General features: G+C 51.0%; 1 protein-coding gene and 1 long non-coding RNA gene across 2 annotated transcripts; both read right to left on the bottom strand.

The window, feature by feature from the left end:
• Nucleotides 1-672: 672 nt before the first annotated feature.
• LOC125118337 (uncharacterized) lies at nucleotides 673-3,566 on the bottom strand. Its single transcript, XR_007132814.1, has 2 exons — nucleotides 2,905-3,566; nucleotides 673-2,624 (listed from the first exon to the last, which is right to left on the bottom strand). It is a non-coding gene; the product is annotated as an uncharacterized LOC125118337 (long non-coding RNA).
• A 1,147-nt stretch (nucleotides 3,567-4,713) lies between these two features.
• Nucleotides 4,714-26,614, bottom strand: CRLF2 (cytokine receptor like factor 2). Its single transcript, XM_047765572.1, has 8 exons — nucleotides 25,916-26,614; nucleotides 20,110-20,209; nucleotides 17,729-17,892; nucleotides 16,244-16,377; nucleotides 14,067-14,229; nucleotides 11,485-11,590; nucleotides 8,780-8,864; nucleotides 4,714-5,635 (listed from the first exon to the last, which is right to left on the bottom strand). The coding sequence occupies exons 1-8, from the start codon at nucleotides 25,995-25,997 to the stop codon at nucleotides 5,363-5,365; spliced, it is 1,107 nt and encodes a 368-aa protein (XP_047621528.1). The 5' UTR covers nucleotides 25,998-26,614; the 3' UTR covers nucleotides 4,714-5,362.
• Nucleotides 26,615-27,377: the final 763 nt, after the last annotated feature.

The following is a 27,377-nucleotide window of genomic DNA, read 5'->3' on the forward strand; positions in this document are numbered from 1 at the left end:
ACCTGAGAGGGTTTTAGGAAAAACAAAAGTATAGTTGGATTTGTTTCCCCTGAGCCACAATGCGAACTCCTGTATTTCTTATTTTATCTCAATATCCCAGGCCCTTCCAGGTTCTTTCCACCACCAGCCCCATGGCCCACATGTCCCACCTGAACTGTTCAAGCTGCAGCCTCCAGTGTGGACTGACCTCCTTCCATCCAAATTCAAGGCGGAGTTCCCATTGTGGCTCAGCGGGTTAAGAACCCGACGAGTATCCATGAGGCTCTGGGTTCCATCCCTGGCCTCGCTCGGTAGGTTAACGATCCCGCGTTGCCGTGAGCTGGGGAGTGGGTCGCAGACGTGGCTCGGATCCGGCGTTGCTGTGGCTGTGGTGTAGGCTGGCAGCTGTAGCTCCGATTGGACCCCTAGCCTGGGAACCACCATATCATACACCACAGGTGTGACCCTAAAAAGAAAAAAAAAAGCCAAAAGCATGAGGACTCGGGGGCTTGCACAGGGATTCAAGGATTCCATGATGGCTTTGATGGGCTTGGGGGGGAGCGGGGTGTGTGGGGGGGGGGGGGGGGGTTACAGTTCCATGTTCTGAGAGGAGGCTCTATGAAAAATGCCTGCGTCCAAAAGAAAAGCCAGAGGTTGTGGTTTCTAATAAACAGAGGCAATGTCTGTTCCAGCTGATGGGGGATTTTGTTTCCATTCCAGAGCATCTGTAAACTCACAGTTACAGCAGAAGCTTGCCACATTGTATCTGCACAAATTTCAGAGGACACAGAAAAATACCCAAGACCCAGCATAGCCAGTGTGAGCAGTAGTGCCTGCAGCTGCAGTCTGTGTTGTGTTCACTGGCTCCATGCAATGGATTGGGCTTTCTAAGGTCAACAGATTGCATTAATTTGTTAAATCCACACCCTCCCTGAGACACAGACAAATACTTCCTTTTATAAGCCTGAAATCTGTTCACCTGAAAATCGATTTTCTCCTGTAAGTGCTACAGCTAAGTGACATCCCAGGAGTGATGCCTGCCCTTAGGGATTGGATAAAGCCTGTGCCAGGCTGTACAGGGGTCTAACTACCCCAAGTCAATAGGGCTTGGCCAGCTCCTGCTTCTGTCCACCCCTTTCTTTCTGAGAGCTGCCCTGGGAGAGGCGGTAGGTTTTCACAACTGTCAGGAGACCAGGCTCAGAGAAGTCCCTATGCTGCCTGAGGTCACACAGCACAGCCCAGCCTGACAGGTTCCCCGCTGCTGCGTCAGTTTCTCCACAGCTCTAGGGCTGCTGTCCCCTCCAGTCCATGCAGTGGACTGGCACCCCTTCTCCTGCATGTTCCACCTGCATCTTCAAACATCCCGGCACCACCAGGCACACGGGTTCTTAGCTGGGTTTTTTGGGGAGATGCACCTCAGCCTGGGACAGTCATTTCCGACACTGATGGCCAGTGATAAGGGCGCAGGGGAACAGCTGGGGCGGGCCAGGGGGATGTGGGCCCAGAAAAGGGGAGATACCATCTGTGACTCACGGCTGTCCTGAGTGCCGCCTGCCACAACCTTTTTGCATGTTTCGAGGTGTGTGTGGAACTCAGTGTCCGGGACCCCCCAGAAATCAAAGCATATGGAGAATCTCTGGGTGGGAGGGGGGCGAGTCTCAGGATGTGGGGTGGGGCTGGGGAATTCCCCCTAACCCGTGACTTTGGAATTGCCCGTCACGTGATTCCAGAGACTTCTCCACCCGGCGCTGGCCAGAGCCGAGGTCTATCCATCCCCTGCTCTCCAGCGGAAGGTCCGACAGCACAGGGACAAGAACCACCCCGTCTTCCCTCAGTGCAGGCTGGCCAGTGCTCCCCCCACGCCTCTGGCGTGGCTCTCACGCTCGGCGAGATCGGCACGGGCCACCTGCTCGCTGCCCTCCCAGAGACCCCCGCTGCGGAGCCCTTGTGTGCCAGACAAGGGCGTCTCTACCGGCCCGGAACCCTGAACCTCGGGGAACTTCCCACCACCGCACGCTTGATCCGCTGGAGGACGCACACAGTGGCCCCGGCTGATGCGTCCTACCAAGAAGGGCATCCCCGCCCTCAAACCGGAGCCCAGGGAGGGGCAGAAACCAGGTGCCCTGGGGTGGACCGTGCCTGCAGCACACAGCCCAGACTAAAACAGCTTTCTGGAAGCATGACTGTGTAGCCCCCAGAGCAGGCCTTCCCTGTGGCCTGGCACAGCAAGAACGCTCGCACGAGCACACACGCAAGATCATCTCTGTCCATCCAAGTCTGTGTCAGGATGGGGGCGCGGGGCGGCCATAGGAAACACTCCGCATGGGTTTCAACAGCAGGTGGGGATTCCTTTGCACATGGGAAGACTTCGGGGGAAGGTGTGGACACCGGGGACCAGCCCCTGAGTCCTTGGGTTGGGAAGGAAAAGACTTCGCCTTTCGCCTCCCAGGCCTCCCTTCCGTCTCAAAACGCTGACTCCAGACTTCATGACAAGGAGACATGGTGACAGCTAAAAACGAGTGGCAAGAGTCTCCAGGACGTGCAGCCCGGCCTTGGCCACGACCTAAGTCGAACCGGCTTTGCACACGAGGTCTCGTCCTTGCTGAACTGCTTCTGTCCCTCGTGGCTCCTTTCTACGTAGAGGTCTGTGGCACGTGGGGTTTTTTCCCTCGGAAACCCTCCCCCACACCCCTTCCTTGGTGAGCCATCTTCACTGCAGAGAGAAGGGCAAGGGGCCATCCCCCCACAGACCACCAGGCACCGTCCCCGGACCCCCCGACGGCGGCCGTGATGAGTCTGAAGTGACCTCTGGAGGGAGCAGAAGGCAGGCTCCCGCATCCTCATCAGCAGCCCTGGTTTGCAGCTCAACCTCGAAGAGCCCTGGCTGTCCCCTCTCAAGGGAGGACCCCGTTGGGAGGGGCTCACCTGCCGGGGCCTCCTGTGCCTGGCAGAGCCATAGAGCTGGTTTTTCTGCTTCACCCCAACTCTGTCTCGGAGGCTTCACGGGGGCCGCTGGACAGAGGCTGGGTTTGGCTGCAGTGCCCCCAGGTGTCCTCTGGCATCTGGAGCTGCCTGTGTCGCTGCAAAGCCACTGGTATTGGATAAATGGTTACAGCTCTGATGGGACATTGACAGAGACAGGGTTACCACCCAACAGGTTGTCTTCTGGACTGGGCAGTATCAGGCATCTGACTTTAGGGACTTCTGTGTCCGAGCGTCCGTCCCTGCATCACCTAGTTTGAGGGAGAAATCACGTCCGTGGATTTAACCCGAATCCCCACCCTCCGTATCTGATTACCTGACATCTGATTGGGCTCCTCATGCTGAAGCCTATCAGGCTTGATCATCCGGCCACACTGTCAGCAGGAACCCTCCTGGGTCAGTGTGGCCAGAACCCTCCTCACCCCTGGTTTCTTAATGTTCCATCACCCCACCCCCGACCTGTTCTCTTGAAGTCCCACGTTATACCCAGAAGGGAGCCTGGTGGTGCATGATGCCCCCTGTGCCTTCCCCAAAGTCCCAAAGCAAATCTGGCACTGGTTGTTGTTTGTTTTTTGTTTTTCTTTTTCTTTTTTTTAGGGCTGCACCTGTGGCATATGGAAGGCCCCAGGCTAGGGCCCAAGCGAAGCTACAGCTGCCGGCCTACCCCACGGTCACAGCAACGCCAGATCTGAGCCACTTCTGGGGCTTACACCACAGCTCACGGCAATACCGGATCCTCGACCCACTGATCGAGGCCAGGGATCAAACCTGCATCCTCGTGGATACTAGGCGGGTTCTTAACCCACTGAGCTGCCACATGAACTTCCTGTCCTAGTGTGAATTCACAGAGCCAATGGAATTCCATCCCCACTCCTCGGGGGAGCACACCTGGGGGGGCATGAGAAGGGGGTGTCCACGGGATACAGCCTAGAGACAAACAGCCTTCCCCAAGGAAGCAGTTCCTTCTGTGATTCAACCGCAGTCCTTGGCTTCAAGCTCTGTCCTGCTGACTGAAATCTGGCTTTACCTTGCGCCTTAAGCTGAGGGAGTTCCCTTCATGCCGGCAGCTGTAGCTCGGATTAGACCCCTACCCTGGAAACCTCCATATGCCGCGGGTGTGGCCCTAAAAGATAAAAGACACACATAGAAAAAATTACAATCCCCAACACACACACACACACACACACACACACACACACACACTCCAGGTATATCTGATCCAGCTTACTTACTGCACCCTGCAGAGAGAGACAAGATAAACCCAGCGTCAGCATGAAAAGAAAAAAAGATCTCACTAATCTAGAAATCTAGAAACATCCTGTACGTGAAGCCTGGGGCGCCAAAGTGACATTTTCCACTGTCTACACGACCATCATCACCGGCTCACATCTCACAGCAATTCTCACGCCAACACTTTCCTTTTCTCTCAATATAAAACAATAATAATGCTTCACCCTGGCCAGGGTCTGTGCAAGGTGCTTTTTTTCCATTAGCGTCTGGCTGATGTATGCGTTGTGCCCATGTCTGCTGTCCAGCAAAGTGACCCCGTCATACACACACGTGTTCCCTTTCTCATATTCTCTTCCATCATGGTCTGTCCCAGGTGACTTGATAGAGTTCCCTGTGCTGGACGGCATTTTTTTTTATCTTACTATTTTACAACCCCACCTTCAGCATATGCACGTTCCCAGGCCAGGGTCTGAGCTGCAGCTGCAGCTGCAGCTGCCCTGGAGTCAGGGGTTGAACCCAAACCCCTGCCACGACCAGAGCCACTGCAGTTGGATCCTTAACCCATTGCACCGCAGCGGGAACGCCCATGTAGACTGCTTTTATATTCATATATCTCTTAGCTGCAAAGCACCGTCCAGGTCCAGCATGTGAATGCAGGAATTAAAATAGAGTCTGCTTAACAAAATGCCTCAGGGGTTGCAACAGGGATCGTTTCCCCTTTGGAGCAAGAATGGGGTGGCTGGCTGGTGTGGGCCAAGCGGGATTCCTTGCCTCCTCGGGGGTGCCGCGCCTCCCCAGCTGGGTATGTGAGCCAAGAACCTGAGGATCCAGGAACCGCTTTTGAGGGATGTGGCAAATGGCCCGGACTGGCTGGGCACGCATGAAGGAGGGTGGTTTCCACGTACCCTGGCCGTCCGTCCTTACAATTTACGTGAACCCGGAAGAGGTGCCAGCTGAGAGCAACAACCAGTGTAACCAAGAGTCTGCCACCTCTAGAGAGCTGATCCTCAAGCCCTTATGTATCCGCTTCAAAGGGATGCCTCAGCTGGGCAGTTAGTGTACTGGGGGACCCAGACGCCAGCATGATGGATTCTGCTGTTGAGCCCCCGTTATCATCTCTTGGGTCCCACCTCCCATAGATTCTGATGCTGGCTGCTGAGTTTGCACCCCCTCATAATATCATATAAGAGTTGTCACTCATCACAAAAGTAAAACCCTGGAGAGAGGCCACCTGACAGCCCTGTGGGGACTGGCAAGGGAGGCGGCAGGGGTCCCCGGCAGCCTCTTCCTCCCCCATCTGCAGGCCCATGGGGCTATTCGGCATTGTCTTGGGCCTCTCGGCCTCGGCCAGCTGGACCACCACGGCCTCCTCCAGGATGCACGCCTGCTCCCTCTCCTCCGTCTTGTTCAGGTGGGTCACGTTCTGAGTGTCCTTGATCCACTCCTACATGGATGAGACACTGGGACTCAGACTCTGGGGAGCAAAGCCCCCGCCCCGTGGCCAGTGTCCCCACACCGAGGCTCCTGGGAAGACCCCCCCTGGACCCCAGGCCACCTCCTCCTCCCCAGCAGAACAGAGAAGCTCTCGTGTCCGGCATCTCAGCAGGACGCCCGCAGTTTCACACCTGCCTGGCGTCATCAGCTTCAAAGCACTGGGCTTGTGGTCACACCTCACACAAGAGGGGTGTCTGAAGGGATTTTCAGGAACCCCCAAAACAGGAAACTCAGATTCCTCCCCCCCACCTCACCCCAGGTATTTCTCAGAGAGGGGTGACTTTTTAGAGGGAGGGTTTCTCTCAGTGGGAAACATGGGGCTCCTGGACACAAGCCTCTCTGGGTCCCTCTCCCATGTCTTGTTTTTAGGGAATAAGATTCAGCCTCCAGGCCCTTGCCTGAGCCCCAAAGGGCAGGTGCCCACAGATGCTCATCAGGAAAGGGAAGGGATGCAGAGACCCCGAGGGGCCATCAGGAGACCACCGTGCCACCTAGGGGCGGGTCCTTGTTCCCCCTCAAGGGATACACACAGCAATGTCTTTGAGCTCTTCTGCAGAACTAAAGCCCCAACAGATGAGAGTCAGAGGGGAGGACCCTAAACACCAGCTCTGAAGAAGAATGCAAGCTTGCACCCACCCTGACCCTTACCAGCAGCCCTATGTTCTATTTCCAAACTATAAAACCACCTCTTCATCTCTCCCAAAGGCAGGCACCATCTTTAAGGCATGAGCCTGCTGTGACCCTCCTTTGCCTGGCAAGGCAATACAGCTGTTTTTTCCCAGGACTGTCTCCAAGTTTCTTTCAGCACCCATGGACAGAGGCCACGTTTTGACAAGTGGGCACAGGGAGCCCCCGGGGTGGCATTTGTAACAAGTGCCGTGGGACAGCCTGATGCTGGCCGGGACCGAGTCTGGAGCAGGGGCAGGAAGGGGAGGGGGTGGGCGGGGGAGGGGCTGCACAGGGCTCTGCTCCACAGAGTGACTCCTACCTTTCCAGAAACACCCCATCCCCCCGTCCCCCGCCCAGGGTCTCCTGTCTCCTGCTTTTAGTCCCAAGCTTTGAAAAACTTCAGCTTTTCCTGTCTTCAAGTCTGCTATGATTCAGTGCCCCCTTCTGTGTCGGGGCCTGGGACAGCACCCCCAAATACTCTGCTTTTGAGCTGAACGCAATAGAAAATCAAGAGTAGCAGGTGGGCATTCCCATCGTGGTTCAGCAGGTTAAGAACCCAACGTAGCATCCATGAGGATGAGGGTTCAATCCCTGGCCTCGCTCAGTGGATTAAGGATCCAGGGGTGCTGTGAGCTGCGGTGTGTAGGTTGCAGATGCGACTCGAATCTGGCATTGCTGTGGCTGTGGCTCCAACTGACCCCTAGCCTGGGAACTTCCATATGCTGCAGGTGAGGCTGTGAAAAGAAAGAAATGAAAAAAAAAAATTTTTTTTAATTAAAAAAAAAAGAGCTGACTTCTGCTTTCCCCTTATCAGCATAAAAGCCGGGCGTAAGTGTCCCTTTCAGAAAGGAAATGCAACTCCTTTCAGCTTCAAAGTCAACCCTTATCACCTGAAAGAACTCGAGTCCTCATAGAACCCTATACACAACCCCTATTTGTGATGCATTTCCTTGTGGCTGACGCAATCTAACCCCCCCCTCACAAGCCCCCGACCCTTTTCCCTCTACCTGCTCTCTTCCACAGTCTAAGACCCTTTGTTTCAAAGGCCCATCAGCCCCCAGGCCCAACCACCTCTTTCGGGGTTTCACTTCTCTTCTCTGAGCCCCTCCCCCCATGCACCCACAATAAACCTTCTCTCTTTTTAATTGCGTTTCTGCATTTCATTTGCAGGTCCCAGGGACAGCATATCAGAGGGGAAAAGAAGGTTTTACTGGTTTTGTGCCTCCTGACACCTACGTCCTCTGAGCTTCCCTTTGCTCCCCTCGGAGGGTAAGGAGAGCAGGCTTCTTCCAGAATAAAGACCCAGGGCTCATCGCCTGAACTTGGGGCGTGACTCTGTGTGGACAAAGAGTCTTTGCAGGTGTGAGGAAGTGAAGGGTCTGAGGGGAGGTCCTCCTGGATGAGGGGGGCCCTCCATCCAAGGACAGTGTCCTCCCAAGAGACAGAAGAGGAGCCACAGACACAGAGGAGAAGCCACGGGAAGACAGAGGCAGAGACGGGAGGGAGGCGACCACCAGCCCAGGGCCGCCTGGATCCCCCAGACGCTGGAAGAGGCAGGAAGGACCCTCCCCTGGAGCCTCTGGAGGGAGCGCAGCCCTGGGACCCCTTGACCTCAGACGTCTGGTCTCTACAGCTGGGGGAGGATACCTGTGGCATGTGTTGAACCCATCACGTTTGGGGCAGCCCCAGGAAACGAGCATAGCTCTGGCCCACTGTCCTGTAAAATCCACACCTGACCACCTCCTGGGGATGGGGCTGGCCCCTGCCCTTGTGGTCTCCCAGCTCCTGCTCAGCCGTCCAGAAGCATTTATCCCAGGAGTGAAATAACGACCACAACATCGGAAAGCGGAAGTGGAGGGTTTGTTGCCGGCTCGTGAGGGAACCGATGAAGAACTCAACTTCCTGATGAGATTAAGCTGGAAAATCCCTAGGCAGGCACTGACCTCTGGGACGGATGGAGTGACAAGCCACCCTCTGAGCCCCTGCATCTGCTCTTTCTCACCCAAAGAGAAGACAAGTCCACTCCCAAGAGGCTCATGGGCAATTAAAGAGGCAGCTCTTTACACGTCGGTCTTTTTTTGGCGAGGGCGGGGGGGGGGGCGGGGGGGGCACCTGTGGCATATGGAAGTTCCTGGGCTAGGGGTCCAATTGGAGCTGCAGTTGCAGGTCTACACCACAGAGGCAACAATGCCAGATTCAAGCCATGCCTGTGACCTATGCTGCAGCTCACAGCAACGCTAGATCCGCAACGGACTGAGCGAGGCCAGGGATCGAACCCGCATCCTCGAGAACATTGTGTTGCATTCTTAACCCACTGAGCCACAAGGGAACTCCCAGAGCAGGCATCGTTGATGACGCTCTGGCGTGAAACTAGTTGGACAAAGCAAGACTGTTGAGCAATCGCCTGCCTGCAGAGGGGCCTTACCTGGAAGTTTCCTTGGTGAGACTCAAAGAGCCCCGAGAAGGTGGATTTGGGGTCTGGAACACTGGGCATAAGGACCTTCTTAATCCTGAAATGGACACAGAGAGTCTGATCAGACAGGCTGGGGCCCCCAAGCAGAGTTGGGGATGCCCACGGGGCTGGACCCCACAAGGGGCCTGGGAAGGCGGCAGACTTTGACCTGGGGGAGTCAGCATCTTGGCAGAACTGTGTCCCCAGGTTCAAAACGTGTGCCCCAGTGCTACCTCCACAGGCACCCTGCTCCCCGAAGCCACCCCGGGGGGGACGCTGCCACCATGAAGGGGAGCCGAGGGGCAGGGGGCTCGTTCCTGCACCTTCGCCATGTCTTGTGACAACGAAATCGCTATTTCTATCTGTGTTAGGGAGTAAACTGTCTCCTCTCCAAATTCATCGGTTGAGCCCCTCACCACCCCCCCCACCACCACCTGACCGTCTCTGGAGGTTGAGCCTTTCAGGAGGTAAATGAAGGTTCAATGAAGTCACAGGGGGAGGTGGGGGGCGCGGGTGACAGCCGTCAGGAAAGCCACTCCCATCATATGTCCCTTGGGAATGCTGATTCTTTGGAACTGAGGTCACAAGAGAAACAGCAGACATGACAGAAGTTCTTCTTTGCCCGCCCCCCTTCATCTGCCTACACACAGAGCCTCAGTTTGCCTCTTTACATTAAAAAAAAAAGTTCCACCTGTAAACTTGCCTCCGCCCCCCCCCCCGCCACCCCCACCAGGAAATGGACGGTGGGTCACAGCACGGAGATGGCATCGATGTAATTCCTCCATGGAAACGTTGTCTGCCTGCAGTTCCCCTCCTCGCCTCTTAGTCGCTTTTCTGCAACTCGCCCCTCCTAGAGGTCCAAACTCCCTTTTCCTTCATCCAGTGACTGCTCCACAAATGAGGGCCCTTCGTTAAAATGGGCCAGGCGCCCCCAGGATTAACTGCGTGGGTAGGTGTTTGTATCCTTTCTTTGAATCCCTCATGCATGTAAAAATATGAAATTAGTAAAGAGACGCTTGCCTCTTCTGTTACTCTCTCGTGGCTCATTTTAATTCACAGGCCCCCAGATGCTGAACCTAAGAGGTTCTCATCGAATAGGATGCTAATCTTATGTGACTAGGGGTCCTTAGAAGAAGAGGAGATCAGGACACAGACACACTGGATGATGACCCTGTGAGGACACGGGGAGGAGACGGCCGTCGACACACCCCAGAGAGAGGCCCTGGGGAGTGCTGGGGGGACCAGCCCTGCCCACCCTTGGGTCTCAGACACCAGCCTCCATGACCAGGAAAAATAAATGTCTCTTATTTTAACCGCCCAGACTCTGGTTCTTTGTTAGAACACCCCCAGGACAATAAACAATTGATTTCACCCCTCATTGTAAACAGGGGCTTCTTTGAAAACAGGACAAGTGTCAGTTCTTTTCCAAGAACCTCACCCCTGTTTCCCTCAGGGGTGATTTCAGTTTTGTGTGAAAAGCACCAGATATATCCCTTATCAGCACCCTTATCTGATGGCTTCATCTACTCTCTGGCAGAGACCCATCTTGGTGGCATCCGTTTGAGCTGGTCAAAGAGAGACTAGACTGAAGAAATAAAGGGTGATTTGCAAGAATTATGGGCAAACACCCCTATCCTGTTTCCAGCTATGATGGAATGTCCTTGAAGAGGTCTGACTCAGCCTAGCTCGCCCAGCAGACATGGCTCAGAAGGGCGGTCCACCTTTCTCCCTGCCTCACTCCAGCTGTTGCTATGGAAACTTCATCCTAAGAAACAAAGATGGCACCCACAGCCTTGGGCATCGGTTCCTTCAAATCTCGTCAACAGGCACACACCAGGGTGCAAGGAAGTTTAAGTAAAGATGGAAATAGCAGCGGTTACATCACGGTCTGGACGGCGAGTGCAGAGAAGTCTTTTAACATCATATTATTGAAAAGCTCTCTACATGCTCAAAGAATGTTGTTTTGATATATCTGTAACTGGATTTATAAACCAGACAAGCTTTCCTCATCCAATTCTTCTCACATCCCTTGCCACATTGTCTACTTTAACACATCTCAATAGAAATTAAAAGTTGTTGTCAGTATCTGTCATTCTAACGAGATAGGAGAAGTTAGCTTGATGGGGTGTGTATGTTTGAAGCAAGGTAAGACTCTCAGGAGTTCCTGTCACAGCTCAGAGGCAATGAACCCAACTACCATCCATGAGGATGAGGGCACAAGCCCCGGCCTCGCTCAGTGGGTTAAGGATCCGGCATTGCCGTGAGCCTCACAGACGAGGCTTGGATCTGGTGTTGCTGTGGCTGTTGTGCAGACTGGCAGCTGTAGCTCCAATGTGACCCCTAGCCTGGGAACTTGCATATGCCGCAGGTGCAGCCCTCAAAAGACAAAAATAAAATAAAATTTTAAAAGGCAAGTCTCTCATAAGAATGAACGTTGATATATTCCACTGTCTCCATAAGAATTTTTCTCAATGAATTCTGCAGACACCTCTGCACATTTGGTGTTATTTTTCTTTCAATTTTCTTATCATATACCATAGGCAAAGTGTGTGTTCCACAGAAAGTGATACTCAGCTAAATTAAACCACATCAGACAATTCTTCCCCCCAACTCCCAATTCATGGACATATTGGAAATGAAGCCCACGTGCCTGAGGGTTCCGGCGAGGTGATCCTTACCTCTGTAGTTTCCATAAAGACAGAAAGAGAAGGGACACTGTCAGGAAGATGATCATACCAGTAATTAAAAGAAAATTTGGGGACAGCCTCTTGTCCTGGCACGAATCTAAAGGGAAACAGAACAAGTGCTCTAAGTTCTCAGCATGATATCAGATCATGCTCCAACCGCCCCCCACCCACCCGCCTTTTTTCCCCTTATAAATGTCAGGGTCAGGAAATCCTGATTTGGGTGCAAAATATCCTGGAAAGAGAGATGGTGACATCAGACAGGTACACATCAGGCACGAGGGAGTACAGGCACAACCCACTGCCCTAGGGTGTGTGCACTGCCCAGGCTGTTTGAGACCTGGGCTGCATTTGGCTGTCTATCCATCTATCTTGTCTTCAGTCTATCTAGGTATCTATCACCTATCTATCTATCCTATCCTTTATCTGTCATCTCAAGCTATCTGTCATCTGCCATCTATTTATCTTCTATGTACCTGTCATCCATCACCCATCTATGTCTATCCATCTCTCTGTCATTTATTTAACATTTACTTATCTACATCTGTCATCTATCCACCATTATCTATCATCCATCCATCTACCATCTGTTTATCTACAGATCTATCATCTTCCATCTATTTATCTATAGATCTATCTATCCATCATCTTTTTATCTATAGATCTATCTATCCATCTATCATCTATCATCTGTCTATCTATAGTCTATCATCTATCAGCTATTTATCTATAGATCTTTCATCTATCACCTAGTTATCTATAGATCTATCTTTCCCTCTACCATCTAGTTATGTATAGATCTATCATCTATCATCTAGTTGTCCATAGATTTATCCATCCATCATCTAGATATCTATATATCTATCATCTATCATCTAGTTGTCTATAGATCTATCATCTAGTTATCTATAGATTTATCTATCCATCCCTCATCTAGTTATCTATAGATTTATGTATCCATCCATCATCGAGTTATATCTATAGATGTATCCATCCATCACCGAGTTATCTATAGAGACATCTATCCATCCATCATCTAGTTATCTATAGATTTATCTATCCATCCATCATCGAGTTATATCTATAGATGTATCCATCCATCACCGAGTTATCTATAGAGACATCTATCCATCCATCATCTAGTTATCTATAGATTTATCTATCCATCCATCATCGAGTTATATCTATACATGTATCCATCCATCACCGAGTTATCTATAGAGACATCTATCCATCCATCATCTAGTTATCTATAGATCTATCATCTAGTTATCTATAGATTTATCTATCCATCCATCATCAAGTTATATCTATAGATGTATCCATCCATCACTGAGTTATCTATAGATTTATCTATCCATCCATCACCGAGTTATCTATAGATCTATCATCTAGTTATCTATAGATTTATCTATCCATCCATCATCGAGTTATCTATAGATCTATCATCTAGTTATCTATAGATTTATCTATCCATCCATCACCGAGTTATCTATAGATCTATCATCTAGTTATCTATAGATTTATCTATCCATCCATCATCGAGTTATATCTATAGATGTATCCATCCATCACTGAGTTATCTATAGATTTATCTATCCATCCATCACCGAGTTGTCTATAGAGACATCTATCCATCCATCACCGAGTTGTCTATAGAGACATCTATCCATCCATCACCGAGTTGTCTTTAGAGACATCTATCCATCCACCACCGAGTTGTCTTTAGAGACATCTATCCATCCACCACCGAGTTGTCTATAGAGACATCTATCCATCCACCACCGAGTTGTCTATAGAGACATCTATCCACCCACCACCGAGTTGTCTATAGAGACATCTATCCACCCACCACCGAGTTGTCTATAGAGACATCTATCCACCCACCACCGAGTTGTCTATAGAGACATCTATCCACCCATCACCGAGTTGTCTATAGAGACATCTATCCACCCATCACCGAGTTGTCTATATAGAGGACATCTATCCACCCACCACCGAGTTGTCTATAGAGACATCTATCCACCCACCACCGAGTTGTCTATAGAGACATCTATCCACCCACCACCGAGTTGTCTATAGAGACATCTATCCACCCACCACCGAGTTGTCTATAGAGACATCTATCCACCCACCACCGAGTTGTCTATAGAGACATCTATCCACCCACCACCGAGTTGTCTATAGAGACATCTATCCACCCACCACCGAGTTGTCTATAGAGACATCTATCCACCCACCACCGAGTTGTCTATAGAGACATCTATCCACCCACCACCGAGTTGTCTATAGAGACATCTATCCACCCACCACCGAGTTGTCTATAGAGACATCTATCATCGATTCCTATATCCACAGAACAACATTCATAAATGATACTATCCTTGCTGTGTTACTAAAAATGAAAAACCAAGAGTGGCCCAACCACAAAGGAAACAAGTAGAGGCATTGCTTCCACACTGACCTCTGGAGAAGGACTTGAGGTCACCAGAATGGTCTGATGCCCCATTCCAACCCCACCCCCAAGGTAGGGCACTGGCCTGGGCTGTGCAGTGAAGCCGTGAAACAAGCATTACCTCTGAGCTTCCCCTGCTGCTGATGCATCACCTGCGACCAGTCGCTTGGGTATGTGTCAGGGCCGTAGCTGGACTCCAGTGTTTTCACTCTGGCCCGGAAGAAATAGCACTTCTCAGCATCCAGATCGCTGAGGGTGACATTGCAGGTTTTTGCCTCGTTGGACTGGAGGAAAAACAGAAAGAACAATCCATGACCGACCCAAACTTTTTTTTTTTTTTGCTTTTTGGGGCTGTACCCAAGGCATAGGGAGGTTCCCAGGCTAGGGGTTGAATCAGAGCTACAGCTGCTGGCCTACACCACAGCTACAGTAATGCCAGATCCAAGCTGCACCTGTGAACTTCACTACAACTCATGGCAACGTCGGATCCTTAACCCACTGAGAGAGGCCAGGGATTGAACCCGCATTCTCATGGATACCAGCCGGGTTAGTTTCCGCTGCGCCACGACAGAAACTCCCGACCCAGATTTTTTAATCTTCCACCCAGGGCTGTCGCAAGACTCCTGGCCATGTTTCCCACTCTCACTTCCTCTCTCCGCCCAGGTCCTTATTCTCAAAACAACAGCAAAAACACACGTGGTAACACTTCAACACTCTCCTACAAAAAGAAAAGAAAATCTTTATATCAGATAGAATGACAAATGCTTTTGAAGCGTGATTATGATCTTCCTTAAAACAAATTTTGAAAAGTCAGGAGTTCCTGTTGTGGCTCAGTGGAAACGAATCTGACTAGTATCCATGAGGATGCAGGTTTGATCCCTGGCCTCACTCAGTGGGTTAAGGATCTGGCATTGCCGTGAGGTGTGGTGTAGGGCGCAGATGCGGCTTGGACCTGGCATTACTGTGGCTGTGGTGTAGACCAGCAGCTACAGCTCCCCTTCGACCCCTAGTCTGGGAACCTCCATATGCCAAGGGTGCGGCCTTAAAAAGACAAAAAAAAAAAAAAAGAGTCATACTTTCTAAAGTTGAAGTATAGTTGCCGAACATTATTATATAAGCACAGGTGTGCAATATAGAGATTCCCATTTTTTAAAGCTGATCCTTCATTTATAGTTATTGCAAAATCCTTGAGTGATGATTTTTAATGAGCATAAAAGTAATACATGCTTGCATTTACACCTTTAGAAAACTCACATACACACACACACAAAGCAAAATAAGGTGCTCAAAACCCTGTTTATTGTAGGTCCAAGATACAATTGCCGTCAATGAATTGATATCATTTCTCTCCTTCTGGGAGCATTCATGGACCATAATGTTTAATGCGTGCATTCCTTCTTGTCCTTAAGTATTCTTTAAAACCCCTTTTCATGGCTCTGAAGTATTTTGTTATGAACGTACCATAATTTATGTGACTCTTTCCCTGTTCTGTGGCATATACGTGCTCCCCAAGGCCATGTACCTATTTCAGAGAAGGGTTCGATAGACGTCTTTGGGCATACAACCTCATCCACATTTTTAATTATCTCCTTTCTTTTTTTTTGTTTTTTTGTTTTTTGTTTTTTGTTTGTGGCTGTGCCCTTAGCATACAGACATTCTAGGGCTAGAGATCAAACCCTTCACACAGCATCCACCTGAGTGGCTGCAGCAACAATACCAGATCCTTAACCCACTGAGCCACCAGGGAACTCCTGAATCATTTCCTGAGGACTGACATCTACAAAGGGAGACGATGGGTCAGAACCAGGAGCATGAATATAGTCCCAAAATTTCCTGATGCTCAGCGTCATGAAACAAGTATCCTATTTTATGACTGGCTATTGAGGCAAACTCCAGGAAATTTTTTTTCTTTTTTTTCACCACACTCGTTGCATACGGAAGTTCCCAGGCCAGGCATCACATCTGAGCCACAGCTGCAACCTGCACCCCAGCAGTGACCACACCCGATCCTTAATGAGCTGCACTGCAGCAGAAACCCCAGGATCTTTCTATGTTCACTTGTATTTCTCTGAGAAGCAGCAATTCTCTGCTCCCGGGTCCAGCCCTAGGTCCATTCCCCCCCCCTTTTTTCAAGGGTTCCCTCCTGGTTTTCTGACAGATAACTGCCTTTACCCTCAGATGATCAAGTCCTTAAGATAAACCTTAGCAGCTCCATCCCCATGTGTGTCCTTCTGTCTCCACCGTTTGCGCCTCAGAGGTACTCACTCCACCTGGCCTGAGACGACATCCCGGCCTCACCTGCCACTCGGCATCAAAGGTGGTCTTGTGCTGGATTTCATAGAGGAGACCTTTGTACCGCAGGTCAGAGCACGTCACCGTCACGGCTCCCTGATGCCACTGGAAGGTCAGCCCGCGCGGGGACCTGGGTTTCACTGAGGAGAAATAGCACAATGGCCAGCACCTCAACGAAGATGAACAGTCCCTGTCTCCAAATTCACAACCCCTCCTCGAATGCCTTCTGAGATCTGGGGCGGGGGGGGGGTCTGGTCTTTGTGACACTTAACAATACAAGTTTGAACCAAGGACCCGGAGGTGCCTCCTGAAAGAAGCTCCTTGAAACAGGTGGAGAAATTTTCTTTCTTTAGTCTCTTTTTTTTTTTCTTTTCCTTTTTGGCTTTTTAGGGTTGTACCCACAAGTGGATGGAAGGTCCCAGGCTAGGGGTCAAATCAGAGCTGCAGCTGCTGGTCTACACCCCACCTCTTGGTCACGAGGGATCCTTAACCCACTGAGCAGGACCAGGGATCGAACCAGCATCCTCATGGACATCCTGTCAGGTTCTTAACCTGCGAAGCCACAACGGGAACTCCAGGAAACGTCTCTGTATCTGCTGTGGGAAGAAGTGGGTCCCCACCAGGAAAAGACATGTTGACGTGCTGGCCCCGTGAACCTCAGAATATTGGGAATGAGGGGTCCTTACTGACGGAATTCAGGTAAGAGGGGGTTTGCGGGAGGAGTGCGAGCTCTGATGCACTATGATGGGTGTCCCCGTACGTCGAGAGGCACAGGGACACATAGAGAAAAAGGCCACATGACGATGGAGGCAGACGTGGACGTCATGCGTGGACAAGCCCAGAAGGGCCAGCAGCCCCTGGGAACTGAGAGGAAGACGGACTTGCAAGGAAGCCTCCCTCAGAACCTCAAAAAGGACCCAAGCCTGCCAACCCCTTGACTGTGGTCTTCTGCCTCCAGAACTGGGAGACCCTGAACGCTGTTGTTAGGCTACCCCGTTCCCTGTTGTTTTTAGAGTTCCCGTTGCAGCTCAGAGATTTAAGAAGCCATCATAGCATCTGTGAGGATACCAGTTCTATCCCTGGCCTCACTAGGTGGGTTAAGGATCTGAGTGCCTGTGGCATAGGCTGGCAGCTGCAGCTCTGACTCCACCCTTAGCCTCGGAACTCCCATATGCCTCAGGTGCAGCCCTAAAAAAATAAAAATAAAAAATGAAATAAATCTTTTTTTTTTTAATGGCAGTCCAAGAAAACATATACTAGCTCTATGGCTTTTTTTTTTTTTTTTTTTTTTGAGTAGGGTGTCCATAGTTCCGACTGGGTGCTGAGAGGGCCCTGGGATATCCCATCCTTCCAAAAAAAAAAAAAAAGAGAGAAAAGGAAGGACCACCATCTTCCAGAAACCTAGCAAGGCAGGAGTATTTGGAGAGAAGGTTTTGCTACAGTTGTATCACATTTCCTGATTCAAGACAGCCCGTCCCCTCAAGCACGTACGGTAACTGCTGATCCATTGTGTCTTGTCGAGAAGAGAGCCTGCTCCGTGCCTGATGGAAAAATAGAGAAGTTCATCTTTTTCTACGGCCAGGATGCACCCGGTGGTGGAGCCTTGTCGAAGGGTGTAGTTGGAACACTCTCTGTAGTCCTCGTTGTCTCGTAATCTGTGGTTTAAAAAGAGAACGATTCAGCCATGTAGCATCCCTAAAAATGACAGCTTCAGGGCCATTCCTTTGATCCAGGTCGATGCCGCAGACTCAGACTCCCTGCGATGATCCCATGACAACTCCAGCAAGACGGGTCGAAAACAAAAAGTGCCTCCGTTTCTCAAATGTCTACACCCCTTGAATGGATCCTATAGGGGGCTGAAGTGTGGTCATTCGAAGGGCGTGTCTACATCCTAAACCAGAATCTGGGAAGAGAAGCATATTGGGAAATTCGATTTTTACAGATGTAATTAAGAGAACGATCTTGACATAACACCATCCTGGAGAGGGTGGATTCTTCATTCATCAGAGGTGGTCTTCCAAGAGGCACAAGAGGAGACACAGAAGAGAAGCCACAGGAAGGGTCTGAGAGGAGGTCCTCCTGCATGGGGCGGTGGGGGGGGGGCATCCAAGGACAGTGTCCTTCTAAAAGTTAGAAGAGACCCAGACACAGAGGAGAAGCCACAGGAAGATGGAGGCAGAGACGGGAGGGGGGCGACCACCAGCCCAGGGCCACCTGGAGCCCCCCTGAAGCTGGAAGAGGCAGGAAGGACCCTCCCCTGGAGCCTTGATAGGGATCACATCCCTGCCCACAGCTTGACCTCAGATGTCTGGTCCCCATGAGTGAGGTAGGATGAATTTTCCTTGTTCTAAGCTGCCCAGGTTGGGGTACTTTGCTGTGGCTGCCCCAGGAAATGAATTGATCTGCAGAGTAACCAAGCCTCTAATTTGAGGGGGCACTTTTAATACGGACGTGCCAAGGCTGGTGTTCTGCGTGGTGTTGAAAAGAAGCCGAGCACCCAGCCTGACACCACCTTTTGCTCCATCCTTGCAGACCTGAGATGCAAGAGGTGATGGGATGGAGAACCCCCTTCTTCATGGCTGAAGAAACGGGTGCTCAGAAATATCCTCTCTATGACACCACCTGTTGCACATCTAGCCCCGTTCTTCTTCCTGGGCATGTTACTTTCCAAATAATTTCACCTTAAAATTTCCCTTGTCTGGACACGTTCCCATTTATCTCGACACGTTCCCGTTTATCTCATGTGCTATCAAAACATAAAGACTCAGCCAAAGATCAAACACCTCTTCTGCAGAATTGAAACACCCTCCCTCCCTCGTTTACACCCATGTCGTTGAGTGTATCCGGCAAAGCAGATTAGCCGTTTGGAAAGGGGGTCCCGTAACTTGGTGTGAAAAGTCTCAGAATATTTAGCTCGGCTGGGGCTTCGTACCAGCTATATTTCAGGGCAACAAAGCTCCAGTAAAAGATCGCTGCTGAGACATTGCAAATGGCCCTGGGGGAACAAAGTGGATGTCCTCTAAGAATTCTGGACATCTCTCCAGACACACCTTTCATTCAAAATGATCCAGGCGCCCCTGTGTTCACGGCAGCACTATTCACAGTAGCCAAGACATGGAAACAACCTCAATGTCCATCGACAGAGGAGTAGATTAAGAGTATGTGGTCTGTATACACAATGGAATACTACTCAGCCGTAAAAAAGAACAAAATAATCCCATTTGCAGCAACATGGATGCAACTAGAGACTCTTCTACTGAGTGAGGTAAGTCAGACAAAGACAAATACCCTATGATATCACTTCTATTTGGCATGTAAAATATGGCATCGATGAACTGACCTACAGAACAGAAACAGACTCACAGACACAGAGAACAGACTTGTGGTAGCTGAGGGGGGTTGGGGAGCGGGAAGGACAGGGAGTTTGGGGTTAGTAAACGCAAACTAACTAAATGACATTGAGAATGGATCAGCAATGAGGTCCTGCTGTCCAGCCCAGGGAACTCTATCCAGTCTCCCGGGACAGACAATGATGGAAGATCATATGAGAAAAGGAACATATATCTATGTATGACTGGGTCACTTTGCTGTAGTGCATAAATTGACACAACACTGTAAGCCAAGTATAATAAAAAAGATTTTTTTGAAAAGAATCTAGGTGGTTTCACACAAGAGCCAGTCATTCCTCTGCTGGCTGGTTCGGGGGGCTGTGGCTGTGGCTGTGGTTGTGGTGAAGCCTGGACACACACGTATGCACAGTTTCGCATTCTGATTTTTCACACCTTCACTTCCTGGCCCTCCCTGTTGCTGACACCGTCAAAGAGGAACTATTTTAACAAAAGTCACAGCTTTCCCTTCCCACGGGCGCTTACTTGTAGAAGAACGTCCAGTTGGTTCCTGAGTATTCCGTCGTGTTCCATGTCACCTGCACGGTTTCGAAATTAAAGTTGATGATCTGAAGCGGCAATGCCCCTGGGTAAAAAGAGGCCAAGAGAGTAGACTTTGAAGCAATGCCGGAAAGAGTTGGAAATTTGTAAAAGGCTGTCAGGATTCATGTTTTAAGAATGATATAGTGCTTTTTGAGAAATTTTGATGATATATTTTCTTTAACCCAATAGACCCAGAATGTTACCATTTCAGCACGCAGTCTCTCTACCTATCTATAATGATCAGTGAAATATTTTATATTCTTATTGTGAACCCAGTCTAGCGTGCGTTTCATTCAGTTCATCCATCTATCCATCCATCCATCATCCACCCATCCATCCATCTATCCACCAGTCATATTTCCATTGCATGGATGGACCACAGTCTGTTTACCCACAGAGATGACCTTTAGAATTTTGCTCATTTATTCTCAGACCAGGTTGTCTGTATGATCAGAAATCACATCTATACCTTCACACACAGGTTTCCAAGTCTAGAGCCTGAACAGTTACGTCAAGAGATATCACAAAGGCTTTCCTGGTGCCACAGCAGGTTGAGGATCTGGCATTGTCACTGCTGTGGTTCAGGTTCAACCCCTGGCCCTGGAAACTTTTTATTTTATTTTATTTTATTTTGGCATGTGGACGTTCCCAGTGACCAGAGCTGCTGCAGTTGAATTCTTTTTTTTTTTTTTTTTGTCTTTTTGCTATTTCTTTGGGCCGCTCCCACAGCATATGGAGATTCCCAGGCTAGGGGTTGAATCAGAGCTGTAGCCCCCGGCCTACGCCAGAGCCACAGCAACACGGGATCCGAGCCGCGTCTGCAACCTACACCACAGCTCACAGCAACGCCGGATGGTTAACCCACTGAGCAAAGGCAGGGACCAAACCCACAACCTCATGGTTCCTAGTCGGATTTGTTAACCACTGCGCCACGACGGGAAATCCTGAATTCTTAACCTACTGTGCCACAGAGAGAACTCCAACTATTCTTCGATTTCATTTTTTAATTTTTTATCCTTTTAGGGCCGCAGGTGCAGCAGCTTATGGAAGTTCCTGGGCTAGGGGTCGAGTCGGAGCTGCAGCTGCTGGTCTACACCACCGCCACAGCAATGCCAGATCCAAGCCACATCTGTGACCTACTCTGCAGCTTGTGGCAATGCCAGATCCTTAACCCACTGAACGAGGCCAGGGATTGAACCTGAATCATCATGGATACCAGTCGAGTTTTAAGCCTCTGGTTAAGATCCTGTTGTGACTTAATCCACTGAGTCACAACAGGAATTCTTTAACCTCTTTTAATTAAAAAAAAAAAATCCTGGAGTTCCTGTCGTGGCTCAGTGGTTAACAAATCTGACTAGGAACCATGAGGTTGTGGGTTCAATCTCTGGCCTTGCTCAGTGGGTTAAGGATCCAGCGTTTCTGTGGCTGTGGTGCAGGCCGGCGGCTGCAGCTTCGACGGAACCCCTATCCTGGGAACCTCCATATGCCGTGGGGGCGGCCCAAGAAATGGCAAAAAGAGAAAAAAAATCCTTCTTTAGAAGGGTTTATCCATCATTGCGTCAGAGACACAGGCCCAGCAAGGATCCCACAGGGAGGGTCTCGCAGACAGATGCTGCCTCATCATCAGCTTCTCTGTTTCCGGGGTCCAGATGGGTGCGAAACCCCTGGTACTTTTGTCAACCGCCTTTGGTTCTGTAAAGTCCTTTCAAAAGAACTTTCCCCAGAAAACCACAAAGGCTGCAGGCAATCTGGAGCTGAACAGTTGCACATACAGTGGGCATCCCCTGTGCAGAGGCATCACTTAAGAGACCAAAGTTTCCCTTCATAATTCAGAACCCGCTGCCCAATTTTAAAAACTTTGCACCACGGGCCTTCACGCTGTGTGAACGGAGGGACTTTACACCAAGATACTGTTGGGTATTTCCAGGGGGTAGGAAGTGAGGTCGGGTCAAGACACAGGATGATGGGGAAAACCATGGATCCGCAAGTTAGACAATTTCATGTCAAGTCCGGGACCACTTCCCTCTGCAGAGGATAAGGTCCCGAAGCAGCCTTGGCCGTGACAGAGACAACAGGGCTTTAATCAGAGGGGAACATCTTTGAGTCCCATCGTCTGCCCTCAATGCAAGCGCTGAGGGCTCGGGATCCAGCGATGTAAGAGCGACCACTGGGGCGGGTCCCTGATAAAATGGGACATGGGGACTTGGGTGGAGGGGTGAGGGTGCAGGAAGAGGGGCTCCACACACCTGCTGCCTCTGAGGTCTCGATGTGGTCCCTGCCCGGCGGCCCAGTCCTGGGGGCTCTGGGCTGGACAGACAATGACCCAGAATACGCAGTCCCTGACCCTACCCACTGCAAAATCTCGTTCCCCTGGCTGAGTGAGCACAGGTGCCAGGGCTGTTCCTCCCTCCATCCATCTCTCTCTTTTCCCTTCCTTCCTCCCTTTCTTTTCTTTTCTTTCTTTTTTCCTTCCTTCCTTCCTTCCCACTGGCTTCGCTCAATGGTTTAAGGATCCGGCATTGCCACAGCAGCAGTCTAGGTCGCAGACAAGGCTCAGATCAGGCGTTGCTGCGGCTGTGGTGCAGGCTGGCAGCTGTAGCTCCAATGTGACCCTTAGCCCAGAAATGTGCACATGCTGCAGGTGTGACCATAAAAAGAAAACAAACTTTTTTTCCTTTTCTTTCTTGGATCAACGGATTCATTTTCCACTAACAGAGTCTTTCCCCTTTAGAACAATTTTTAGAGCCACCAGGCACTCTCAGGTCACTTTCTCCTACTATCCCCTCCCAAGGGGGACCTGAATCCCTGTTGCATTTGGCATAAACATCTGTGCTCAGCTGCAAACATCTCAGAGTTATCATGGCTGTCAGGAAATGCATGGTGTTTCTTCAACTTTGTTCAAGTTCAAGCTCTCCCCTCCCCTCCCCTCTGTCTGTCCCCAGCCCCAACTGTCCTGGTTTCCCTGATGGTGCCCCAACCCTGCTCCGTATGCACCTGTCACCCCAGTCTCTGCGTCTCCCCACACACACACCGTAAACACCATTCCAGCCCCCACGGTCATGGGCCAATGATACAGTCTACAGACGGACTGAAGGTTGATGGGAGTCTCATTCTGTGTGGCTGGTGTGGCTGGCAGGCAGGCTTCCCCATCATTCCTGAGCCTTTCATGAGCCCCTGTCTGCTTGCTCACACACACTCTCTCTCTCTTTCCTCACCCTGCCCTGTTCTTTCTACGCCAACTCATGCATAGATGGACGCAACACCGGATCTAAGTGGTGTCTGCGATCTAACCACGGCTCACAGCAACGCTGGATCCTTAACCCACTGAACGGGGCCGGGGAACGAACCTGCGTCCTCATGGATATGAGTCAGGTTCATAACCTGCTGAGCCACAATGGGAACTCCCCATGGGCCCATTTTTGTGTGGTGCATCAGCGTTATGCCCCATCGGAAAGACAATGACCTTGGATGGAAATACAATCTGATAGCCCGATGGAGCCATTAAGTCAATTTATTGGCTGGAAATGGATGAACTGGGTAGCAACGACCCAGTGTCAGCAGAAAGAAGCAGGTTCCAAGGAACCACCTGGAATCCATGGCCACCGGGAGCTCCAAGCACAGTCAAACCCCCGTCCCTTGGCCTCTGTCACTGGCAGACGGAGGGCCGGATTTGGCCACGAGAAAACAGACCAACGGGCATTGCAAAAGCTTGGGAAATGTGCGGGGAGCCAGCCTGGGGGCCACACCACATTCAGGCTCCCCTACCCTCCTCTCTGTGTCCCCTAGAAATCCAGTTTGCAACCCTGAGGCTGCAGCAAAGCGCACCCTGGGGACGCTTCCCAACCAGGCAGGCAAGGAGCCAGCTCAGACATGGGAAGTCGAACATGGATGAGTCGTGGGAACAGTTCAGAAGCTAAATGTTATGAACGTGCCATCACCAACTTCCATCTGAGCCACCCTCAAGCTAGAAAGACAAATCACAGCTGTCTGGTGCAAGATAGCAATGTCGGCCCCACAACCCACCAGCCCCACCAGCTCCACCAGCCCCACCAGCCCCACTAGTTCCCAGCAGCTCCACCAGCCCCACCAGCCCCACCAGCCCCACCAGCCCCACCAACTCCACCAGCCCCACCAGTTCCCAGCAGCTCCACCAGCCCCACCAACTCCACCAGCTCCACCAGACCCACCAACTCCACCAGCCCCACCAGCCCCACCAGCCCCACCAACCCCACCAGCCCCACCAGCCCCACCAGCCCCACCAACTCCACCAGCCCCACCAGCCCCACCAGCTCCACCAGCCCCACCAGACCCACCAGCTCCACCAGCCCCACCAGCCCCACCAGCTCCACCAACCCCACCAGCCCCACCAGTTCCCAGCAGCTCCACCAGCCCCACCAGCCCCACCAGCCCCACCAACCCCACCAGACCCACCAGCCCCACCAACCCCACCAGTTCCCAGCAGCTCTACCAGCCCCACCAGCTCCACCAGCCCCACCAACCCCACCAGCCCCACCAGCCCCACCAACTCCACCAGCCCCACCAGCCCTGCTGGGACCTATTCCTTCCCACTTGCCTCCTCCTGTTGCTGCCTTTTGACAAAAGTTGGCAACAATTTTCTGGAAAAGCCCCAGGAAGTTGGCTCTGAGGACAGAGAGCAAGGTAATTTTGACAATCATCTTCGGAAGAAACGGCCAGCTGTGGGGTTCAAGGATGGCCCCTCAGACAGATGAACAGCCAGGGTAACCCTTGTCTTTCTTGGGGCGCCATGGGGACACGATGTCACCCCAGGAAGGTCGCTACTAATTTAAACAAACGCCTCCACTTCTTTGGAGGCCAACAGAACAGTGAAGCAGCCCAGTTTCTCAATTCGGCAGAGAAGGGTCCTTCTCTTTCCCTTTTTTCCCATCAAACCTGATCCTGAACTCAATCCAGAATGACTTCTCGCAGCAACATGGGTGCAACTATAGGTCCTCTTACAAAGGGAAGTAAGCCAGACAAAGATGAATACCCGATGGCATCACATCTACGTGGAGTCTAAACTGTGGCGCGAATGAACTTATCTCCAGAACAGGAACAGACACACAGACATGGAGACCAGACTTGTGGTTGCCCAGGGGCGGTGGGAGGGAGTGGGATGCATGGGGTGTGTGGGGTTGGTAGCTGCAAACTATGACATGGAGCATGGAGAAGCACATATGAGAAAGGGAATGTGTATCTATGTTATGACTGGGTTGCTGGGCTATACACAGACATTGGAGCAATACGGCAAATCAACTGCAATTAAAAAAAAAAAAAAAAGGAGTTCCCGTCGTGGCGCAGTGGTTAACGAATCCGACTAGGAACCATGAGGTTGTGGGTTCAGTCCCTGCCCTTGCTCAGTGGGTTAAGGATCCGGCGTTGCCGTGAGCTGTGGTGTAGGTTGCAGACGCAGCTCGGATCCCGCGTTGCTGTGCCTCTGGCGTAGGCCGGCGGCTACAGCTCTGATTAGACCCCTAGCCTGGGAACCTCCATATGCCGCGGAGCGGCCCAAGAAATAGCAACAACAACAACAACAAAAAAAAAAAAAAAGAATGAGTCCTTTGCAACAGGCAAACAGGTTTGTAGAGACTTAGACACCTGTGTACGCTCTGGTCGCTTTCACAAAGAAAAGAGTGCAGTGGTAAACGCCACCAACAAAGAAACAGACAGAGATGCGAAAAGAAAGGTCATTTTACACAGACACATCGCCGCATCTGCACGCATGACTTACCCAGCTCCGTTTCTCCCGAGGCGCTCAGATGTCCCAGCAGGAGGACCGCTGCCGTCACCCAGGACAGAAAGACGCGCCTCATGCTCGCAGAGGGGAGGGAGAAGGTCGGAAGGGACTTCGAAGCATGACTGGTGTACAGAGGTCGCCCTGCTTTTAAAAGGCAGAAAAGAAACTCGGGAAATGACGACAGGAAGCAGTCGTGCTTTATGTTAAAAGATGACTCTGGTCAAAAAAACGAAAAAGTGTGGGATCATTTTTTTTCAGCCCCGCCATTGGCTTTTGCAGCCCCACCAGACACACCGCACTGGAAACTTTATCAGATACGGCGCTTCCACACCCAGGGTTCTCCCCCCGTGGTGGGTGGCGAGCCTCTTGTATCTGGAGAGCGCGTTACAAGTGGGCTCCTGCCGCCCTCGTCTCACTGAGGTTTCCTGAACCGCCGATGTGGGCTGGTCCTCCAGGGACGGGAGACGCGGTCCCCCTCCCGCTGGCCTCAAGTCCAGCAGCAGGGAGCATGGCATCCAAAAGGGACAATGCTCAGGGACTTGCCGAAGCCCAGTGGAGAACTGTCCCCTGGATGTTACCAGGCTTTGTAGGCGGGCTTCGTCCCCCTGAAGAAAGCCAGGGTTGACATCCATAGAGTGGCCGACCGTCAAGTACTAGGACCCCAAGTCTGCCTCTGAACGTGCCCCCAGGAGTGACTCTTAGGGAGGACAAACAGACCGAAAAGCCAGGTCCCCAGAAGCTGACAGTGGGCGGATGGACTTCAAATCATTTATTTCAGCGCAGGCTGAGACGCGGGTCTTCCTGGCCCCAGACCAGGTGCTTCCACGGTGGGCGAACTTCTGGAGGTCAGAGGCCCAGCACGGCTCTCCCAGGGCTAACCTCCAGGTGCGAGCAGGTCCGGTTCTTTCAGAGAATCTGCCTTCTTGCCTTTCCACCTTCTGGACCCTTACCTTCCTCAGCTCACGGGCCACATCACACCGAACCCTGCGTCTCTGCCTCTGACCCTGCTGTTTGTGTCTTATAAATAAGGACAGTTGTGCCCCCTCCCCAGACAAGTCACAACAATCTCCCCATCTCCAGATCCTTCATTGCATCTGCAAAAGCTCTCTCGTCATGTGTGGTTTCCAGAAACTGTGGCATGGATGTCTTTGGGGACGTTTTTCTGTCTTCTCCACAGGGATTAAGACACGGAGTCCCAAGTGTGATAGACAATAGGCTGATAGATAGATGTGCAGATATATACATCTATGCACTGAGGGTGGATAGAGGATAGGTAAATAAATCTAGATGCATACAGATAGCGACGCAACTGCATAGACGGATAGAATGTTACATAGCTACAAAGCGACAGAGAAAGTTACATAGATAGAAATTTATACAGATAGAAAGTTACATAGATAGAAATTTATACAGATAGAAAGTTACACAGATAGAAAATTACATAGATAGTTACACA

The sequence above is a fragment of the Phacochoerus africanus genome, chromosome X (assembly GCF_016906955.1).
Source record: "Phacochoerus africanus isolate WHEZ1 chromosome X, ROS_Pafr_v1, whole genome shotgun sequence".
Classification (NCBI taxonomy): domain Eukaryota; kingdom Metazoa; phylum Chordata; class Mammalia; order Artiodactyla; family Suidae; genus Phacochoerus; species Phacochoerus africanus.

Coding starts and splice junctions, on each gene's coding strand:
- CRLF2 (XM_047765572.1), bottom strand. CDS start 25,997: ATGAGGCGCGTCTTTCTGTCCTGGGTGACGGCAGCGGTCCTCCTGCTG. Junction 16,378..17,728: donor ACAATGGATCAGCAGTTACC/GTACGTGCTTGA, acceptor ATTTCTCCTCAG/TGAAACCCAGGTCCCCGCGC. Junction 5,636..8,779: donor CTCACCAAGGAAACTTCCAG/GTAAGGCCCCTC, acceptor TCATCCATGTAG/GAGTGGATCAAGGACACTCA.